This window comes from Sinocyclocheilus anshuiensis, unplaced genomic scaffold (assembly GCF_001515605.1).
Source record: "Sinocyclocheilus anshuiensis isolate Anshui unplaced genomic scaffold, SAMN03320099.WGS_v1.1 scaffold628, whole genome shotgun sequence".
NCBI classification, from domain to species: Eukaryota; Metazoa; Chordata; class Actinopteri; order Cypriniformes; family Cyprinidae; genus Sinocyclocheilus; species Sinocyclocheilus anshuiensis.
This window is the reverse complement of record NW_015555750.1, coordinates 746,608-755,076: the sequence shown is the minus strand read 5'-3', so window position 1 is coordinate 755,076 and position 8,469 is coordinate 746,608. Positions and strand designations below refer to the sequence as shown.

The following is an 8,469-nucleotide window of genomic DNA, read 5'->3' as shown; positions in this document are numbered from 1 at the left end:
GATATCAGAACACATTTAATAATAATTTTATATTAGTTCAGTAAAGCAATAAGTGACTTACATTTTAGAGGTAATATTGCTCGTTTCTGCTCAATTTTGCCAACGAAAGTAGTTCTAAACAAAGATCACACAGCACTGTTTTGCGTCTCTGAGCAATGGACGTTTGGATTTTGTTTTCCCTTAATAATAAAAACCTTAATTTAAAAACTGCATGTTGTGTTTACTTGTGTTATCTTTGACTAATATTTAAATTTGTTTGATGCTCTGAAACATTAAAGTGTGACAAACATGCAAAAAAATAAGAAATCAGGAAGGGGGCCAACACTTTTTCACACCACTGTATATTTATTTGCTTCTTTTCCATTTTGCATTTACTTGTACTTTTACTTTCAATATTTAAGTACGTTTAAGATTTAAAAAATACTTTTCATACTTAAGTACAATAAATATCACATACTTTAAGACTTTTACTCAAGTAATATTCTAAACGGTGACTTCAACTTCTACCAAAGTCATTTTCTGGTAAGATATCTGTACTTTTACTTGAGTATGGCTTTCAGGTACTTTATACACCACTGGCGATATTGAATCATTGGTGACAGCGTTCTGCTCCGATCCGCTTAGAAGGATCGAGCTGCTCGACGAACGAGAGGTGCTGATCCTCACGTGTAAACACACTGGCAGATCAAAGAGCTGCGTGGAGAGTGAAGCACGTGGGGGCTTTGCCGGCATTAAATCACTCAAGCCTGATCGCTGATCCCCGCGAGTTCATCGTTTCTTCCTCCGAGGTAACTGGGAGGAGAGAAACGTGAGAGCGGGGGAGGCGGGGCCGCCTCTCGCGAGCGAAACAGCAACAGATTGCTTTCGTAGTGAAAGCAGCTCGTCTCTCTAAGCGCAGCCTTAGCGACATACACATAAATGCAAAGCTGCCAGCAATAGAGAGGTGACAGCGTTCTGCTCCGATCTGCCAAGAAGGATTAAGCCGCTCTGTGTAATGAGGGGCGCTGATCCTTATGTGTAACACACACTGGCAGATTAAGTGGAGCATGCAGGATGTGTGCCGGCATGAAATTGCTCAAGCCTGATCACTCAACCCGCGAGCTCACCGTTGCTTCCTCCGAGGTAACTGGGAGGAGAGAGACATGAGAGCGGGGGATGCGGGGCTGCCTTCCGCGAGTGAACAGGGGCAGACTGCTTTCGTAGTGAAAGCAGCCCGTCTCTGAGAGCGCAGCCTTAGCGACACCCACACAAATGCGAAGCTGTCAGTGACAGCGTTCTGCTCCGATCCGCCTAGGAGGATTAAGCCGCTCGATGTAACGAGGGATGCTGATACTTACGTGTAAGACACACCGGCGGATCAAAGTGCAGCGGGGAGAGCAAGCATGCTGGCTCTGTGCCGGCGTGAGATCGCTCAAATCCGTTAGCTCAGCCGTGGCTCCGCTGTTTCTCTCTCCAAGGCTCGCTGAGAGAGGAAAAACGGGAGGCGGGGCTGCTTTCATTGAAGGCGAACCGTGAGTGGAGAATAGCGAGACTCATGCTCTCAGTAGGTGCGTTTCCATTACAGATTTGTGCAAAACTTTGGCGATATTTTATAAATGTCGATAAAAAAGTATTGCGAAATGACGGCGTTTCCATTTACCAATGTTATGAGACTTAAACATAACCTTTTGCCTCCCGCGATAAGTCATGGCAATGGATTTTGGTGGGAATTTGACGGATTTTGGATATATTTATTCAAAGGAGGCATATGCGTGTATCTTTACAGAAGCAGCACAGAGAGCCGCTTCAGAAACGTGCGTGGCGCGGCTGGAATAAACACAAGCATTGACTAACGTTAGAGTGGCCGCAATCAGCTTCAGTGGCTGTATCAGAGTCACACTGCACCGCAGACGTGTGCAGTGTAAATTGTCTAAGCATTAACATTAGGGAAAGCCCCTTATACTGGAGAGCGGCCACGTATGAAGTGTTTCTTGGAGGTTATAGTACATTGAAGATTTATTTTTTACATACGCCATGTGACCTGTAAATGCGAAAAAAACTTTCCATTGCAGTTTGCAAATTATTCCTTTTTCGCATTGACTGAAAAACCACCTCATGCGAGCGTAAAAATTTTTTGCGATATATGGGCATTTTTGCGAAATTGACGCGTTTCCATTAGGCGTGTTTACAATTCGCAATTTCAATTTGCACAATTTGAAGGGTAATGGAAACGCGCCTAGTGAGAGCATTCTGTCAGTGATGGTGCAGCTCACTGCCCTTCCGCGGTGGATCAAAGTGCAGCGGGGAGAGCGGGCACGCGGGTTCTGTGCCAGTGTGCGATCGCTCAACCCCAGTTACTCAGCCCCATGGCTCCGCTGTTTCTCTCTCCAAGCTTTGCGGAGAGAGGAGAAACGAGAGAGCGAGGCTGCCTTCATAAAGGCGGTCCGCGAGCGGAGAACAGCGAGACTCATGCTCTCAGTAAGAGCATTCCGTCTCAGTGAGCGCGCAGCTCTGTGTGGGGGCTGCCCAGACAGGCAATGCACTCACTGCCCTTCTGCATCGTGCAGGGTTCCCTGCACAAGCCACACTTGCAGCGCGACATTTGCAACAACGTCGCTAGAAAATTTGCTCTTTTTGAACTTACCTCCTTAGAAATAAGCTCTTTTAGGCTCGCCGGATGGTGGCAGGGGATCAGCTGGGACTGCTGCTGCTGCGACGCTGAAGGTGGCGGAGAAGCGGCGAATCAGCCGAGCAGAGGGTTGCTGGTTCAGCTTGATCCGCTGCGAAGGCATTTCAACGGCGAGAGAACTAGTCTCGTAGATCAGCGAAGAACGTCGTCGCTGAAGGAGAAGAAATCTGAGGATCCTAACGGCGAAGCTTCAAGTCCTGTAGTTTCAGCAAAGATCGTCATTGTCGCTGAAGGAGAAGAAATCTGAGAATCCTATGGCGACATGCCCGCTTATATAGCCAGATGGCCCCGCCCATATTGGCGGGCTCTGGCGGGCTTCATCGCCATAGGCTCATGCAGCTCCACTTCCGAGCCATTGGTTCGTTTTTAATTTACTGCACGAACCAATGGCCGTGCAGTTACACTGCATTATTGAAAAAGCTTCAGTCATCGGAGAAAAAGGAGTTTTCCCATAGCGTCTTAGCAGACGCAGTACGAGTGAAGTATCGATAGAGAACATCTGTTATGATCTAGTTCAAGTAATGTTCACCACAGACATATTTTACTCATCTGTTAAAAACCTATATAATAAGTCCATAGCAGCTCATTACAAATTATCCTACCAGACTGGCCTGCAAATTGATGTCATGATTGAACAGCTCTATAGTAGAATAGCAATTCTCAACATCAAAAATGTTCTCATCAAAATAAACTAAAACTAGCTTTGTAATACACTTGCCCTGTAAATACATGTCCTGAGTCTGACATACATTTATCCACAAACAGACTAACAGTGCTGAACAATTTCCAAAACAGTACCTATGAGTTCTCGGGTTTTAGCTTCAATCTCTCCCAGGAGTGTTTCTGGATTTGCCATTGATTTCTCCTCATCACAAGAGTAATTTTCCAGAAATCGCCTGTATTCTGGGTCTGAAAAATGATTTTAAATAAAGTGTTAAACAAATGTATTAGCTTTCTGTAGTATATATTTTACTTAGTAAAATCACTTTTTATAAATACTTGAAATTTATAAATAATGTTTTATAAATTAAAAATATAAACACCTTCTTCAATAGTTCCTGCTTTGGCATCTTTCTTCTTTAACTTTTTCTTGGAAACCTTCTGAAATGGAGCAAATTCTACAACAGCTGGATACTCTTGGCCTAAATTTAAAAAATATAAAACAAATATTATATTAAACAAATATTTAATGGACTTGTTATATATTAGACTAAATATAAACCATTTATATTACCAGTATTATACTTAAAGTGCGGTCCTATTATGCTCTTTTACAAAGTCTTGATTTTGTTTTGGGGGTGTACTAGAGCAGGCTCTCATACTAGGTTGTTCGAAAAACACATTATTTTTCACATATTTTACATTATTACAGCACCTCTCTCCCCAGTCTGGCATGAATGGCTCGAATAGTTCCTGTATCAAATGAAGGCCCGCCTTCTGAAATACGAAATGTGCTGTGATTGGTTAGCTGGGCCAGTGTGTGTTGTGATTGGCAGCACTCGGCGCCTGGTCGGGAAATGTCAGGCCCCTTACCATAGCCGCATGCGAGCTTCAGTGTAAATATTGTATCAAAATCAAATCAATTTTAGTGTGATTTAAACCTGGATGATTGTAACCACTCTAAGTTCGTCTGCCTTGGAAAGCTAGCGTGTCTCCGACATAGTGATAACACTCGTTGCCTTCTCTAGTGCAGCTCAACCAGGTCTCGTCCCATTCGTCGATATTTGTGATATCACAAATCCTGGAAAATATGCATTGTAGTCCAAACGAGTCGTTTGTTGTAGTTTTTGAAAAGTGATTTCTGTTAAGTAAAATATTTCCTTTTGAAGTGGACTTTGAGCTTTGTAACTTTGCAGATATTTTTTATGCTTAAACAGCAACATTACAGAGTAACTAAAGTTGAAAAAGGGAAAAAGCATAATAGGACCCCTTTAACTAGTTTGAGGGGTAATAAACAGTAAAAAAAAAACTATGAAAATGAATTACCTTTATTGTCAATGAATACATAGCCATCAAAGCGATCTCTGAAAATAATGATATCCTCTGGGTTTTTGAAGTTGATGTATGCTCTTGAGAAGAGATGTGGGTATAAGCTGGGGAAATTAAATATATAAAGACATGCACATTTATAAGACGCTGACAGTGCTCCTGATCACAGTATATTCATATACACAAACCAAATATACCTCTGATCAGCGGGGAAGAACTCGAAATAGTCAAAAGATGGAAGAGGACTCAGATGCTCCTCGAGCTGGTCTTTTGATAGACTGGGTGGCAGTCGGCGTATGACAACCTACATAAAAAGAAGCATGTTTAAACAAAATTGAACTAAAAAAAAATCATCAAAATCAAAGCAAGATCAGCACCCACAATTACAAAATAATAGTTGCAAATATTAGAAATAAAATGGCAATAACAAAAACGAACATGCCATAATGTGTGTGTAAAACACTGCAAGAGATAAAAAAAGAGACCCAACTAGTATACAAAATCAAAACTGAAATTTTAGTGCTGAGGAGGGGCTGTGAACATTTCTCATTTCTTCACTTATTACAGTATAATTTTATTGAAGAGTTCAAAATCCCTGTGCATGAACCAAACAGAATGCTGTTTATGGTCCTTTCATGTCATTTTTTATATTTTTTTTTATAATTTTTAATCCAATCCTCATTAATTGCAAATGCATGGACAAAAACTAACAGTACATTATTTACATATTTCATGTGTTCCATAAATTTGAGTTATACATGAGTGTGAGTAAATAATGTCAGAATTATCCCTTAAGTTTACACACATACATTGGCAATATATGAATATTAAAAATATACATTTTCGAATGTCTATTGCACCACTGAATGTGCTCTTTTCTAAAATTCTAGATGCATGTAAATATTCAACGCCTGGATTTAATTAATCCACCCAAAAGGGTAATTGCGTAGGAATGCAATGATTGATGCCACTGGGATCTTCGTTTCGTCAGGCTGTCCTGCGTTTTCGCTGTCTATGGTGCTGAATCCCGTTCCCTCCATCATCATCATCATCATCACACTCTCCCAGCCTACCAAACAACTGCGCCACTTACCTTGGTGAAGATCTCCTTTTTCTCCTCCTTGTGCCTCGGGTTCACCGCGGCGTTGTCCTGCTCCCTCTGACACTCCCTGAACTGGATCTCCACGCTGCCTCTCTCCCTGCTTCCCGTCCTCTGCTCCTTTTCAGACCTCATATCTCCATTTCGCCCTCTACGCTGTCCGAAATCCGCAAACTCTCGCGGGAAGTCACCCAAACACCGCGAGGCTTGCACGTTAGGTGTTTATTCTCGTCACGTCAAGAGGAATAGCCTGTTTCGTTGCATTTGGTTTATACAACAAAAAACAGAATTATGAAGCAGAGCTACGTTATTTTAAATAGTAAAAATAAATAGAATATGGTTATTTGGGCATTATATATTTGGTTCATCTTTTGATGTATATACTAGAGAGATACACTTTCATATATTACTCAAGTAAAACAAATCTCTTCATTTGAGCAAGGTGGAGGGGGATAAAAACAGCGACCATGACTGTCATCGTGTAGTGCCGGGAGCCGCGGTGTCGTCCTCGGAGTCGCTGTCGGTGCAGCTCGGCTGGACGCACGGTGGATCCGGTCCGAACGGGCTGCCGGTGCTGACTGAGTTCCATACGCCTGGGCTGCTGGGCTGACTCACGGAGTGACCGTAACAGTCATGACTAGGAACTGCAAGAAACACGAAGCCACAATCTGTCTGCAAACGTATCTGTCTGTGTATCTATATTCTGTTTCCATTCCCTTACTCATCTGCGGATTTATCTATCCATCCGTCGGCGAAAGCATTCAGTATCAATTATACAGATATAACCTATCCATTATATTTATTGTCAAAAAATGTAGACCTGCCCCGTCTAGCTATAAAAGTATATAACTGTTTATTTATCTGCAAAATTGTTTATCCGTTCGTCTACAAAAAGATCTATCCACCCATCTGCGAATCTACTCATAAATCGACTCATTTATTAATCACACAAATGTGTGTCCATCTGTATCTTTCCACAGCTAGACCTCTTATTTATCGGCAAATATATCAGTCCACCTATGAAAAAGCATGCATACAGACAAACCAACATTTATTCAGACACCTTCAACATTTCTCACATTATCACAGCTTATTCGCTATAGTTTAAACAAATTTAATAAAATATGACAAGAACTCAGTTAAATGTCAGAGATAACTTTGATAGAAAAGTAGGCTATGTAATGGATCAACCAAAAATTACTCCGCTGTTAAATTTAAGTAGCCTACACAATTAGATAATACCAATTTAGATCAACTAATTACCAAGCAATGCTTAATTTTGTTCAGTCTGTGGTGTAAAAAGGTCGCATTAGCAATTAAAAAAAAAAAAAACTTATAAACAAAACATGGTCAAGCCAAAGAGTCTGAATAATTTTTGGTCCCAAATTTCTATCAGTTTTACTGGTAGTCCACTGTATGAAGAATGTTTGGGTATAATATGTCACAGTTTTATTTATTTATTTTATCCTCACTTACAAAAATGAACTAGTGTCCTGCACCCACAAGTAAAAAAATATCAAAAATGATATCTGGTGTCTGATTAATTTTTGTTTTGACTGTATGTCCATTCATTTATTTATCTGCACATTTATCTATCGTCTGCATACATATATACAGTACTTAATCAACAAATATGATCTGTCTATAGAAGTAGGCATCCAGCCGTTTACCCATCTGTCCATCTATCTTTCTGCTAAAGTATTAGCCTATCCACTCATTTATTTATCTAAACAAATGTGTCTGTCCATCTGTCTTGTTTCCACAGATATATCTGCAAAATTGTCAATCTTCCCATTAATCTATATGCAAAAAGTATCTATCCAACCATTTACTTGCACAATTAACATCTGCAAAACCATTCAATTATCTCAAGTTAATCTAAGAAAAGTATCTACTATAATTTTTTAATCCACAGAAGTATCAGACCCACTCTATATTAAGTGTCTTCTTTAACCACTAAAAGTGTCATTTTGATACAATGCAATTACAGTGCTGACTGTAACAGTATCGAAATGTAGGCTTAATTTCCATTGGTTATTGTCAATAGCGTATAAGTACAGCTCACAAACAACATTGAAAACGGCGAATTCGCGTCCACGATTCAAAATGTACAAAAGTTTAATAAATTTATATTAACATTAAATTTAAAACAAAAAGGTTACACTTTATTTTAAGGTGTCCTTGTTAGTGTAATTATATATTTAAGTACCAAGTAATATTAACTACATGTACTTAAGGTTAGGATTAGGGTTTGAATAGGGTTACTTGCATGTTATTATGCATAATTTATTATTATTATAATAGTAAGTACATGTAACGTGTAACAAGGACACCTTAAAATAGTGCTACCAAAACAAAACAAAAAACAGCTGCACATAGTTATATCTAATTACACCTGTCCTTAACTTCAGCATCTCGTCTCTATAGCAGCAAGAGATTTGCAATACATCATACAATTATGTACAGTAGGTACACTGTTCCTAGCATTTATTTTATTTTTATTATTTATAAGTATTTAGTAAAGTAACCCAATATAAAATGGGACCAAAATCCATTGCTCTACAAATACATCTATTCATCCATTTACTTGTATCTATCTACATTATTTCCTCTATTTAGAGTATCACTATCCATAATTAAATGTGTTGTAGTGTGTGTCTTACCACTGAGTAACGTTTGCTTCCCGCTGGCCGTCTCAATGCAGAGCTGAGGT

The 8,469-nt window shown here is 39.8% G+C and overlaps 1 protein-coding gene across 4 annotated transcripts in view; it reads right to left on the bottom strand.

The window, feature by feature from the left end:
- Positions 1-8,469, bottom strand: part of upf3a (UPF3A regulator of nonsense mediated mRNA decay) — an 18,600-nt gene extending 10,131 nt beyond the window's left edge. For 2 of the 4 annotated variants that reach the window (XM_016467402.1, XM_016467401.1), the window contains exons 1-5: positions 5,751-6,504; positions 4,855-4,961; positions 4,655-4,761; positions 3,712-3,810; positions 3,467-3,577 (exon numbers count right to left, since the gene is read on the bottom strand). In XM_016467402.1, coding sequence (XP_016322888.1) covers positions 3,467-3,577; positions 3,712-3,810; positions 4,655-4,761; positions 4,855-4,961; positions 5,751-5,891 — 565 coding nt within the window. In that variant the 5' untranslated portion in view covers positions 5,892-6,504. Of the gene's footprint in view, positions 1-3,466; positions 3,578-3,711; positions 3,811-4,654; positions 4,762-4,854; positions 4,962-5,750; positions 6,505-8,419 lie in introns of those variants that run through there. The other 2 variants (XM_016467399.1, XM_016467398.1) reach the window with 2 other exon arrangements.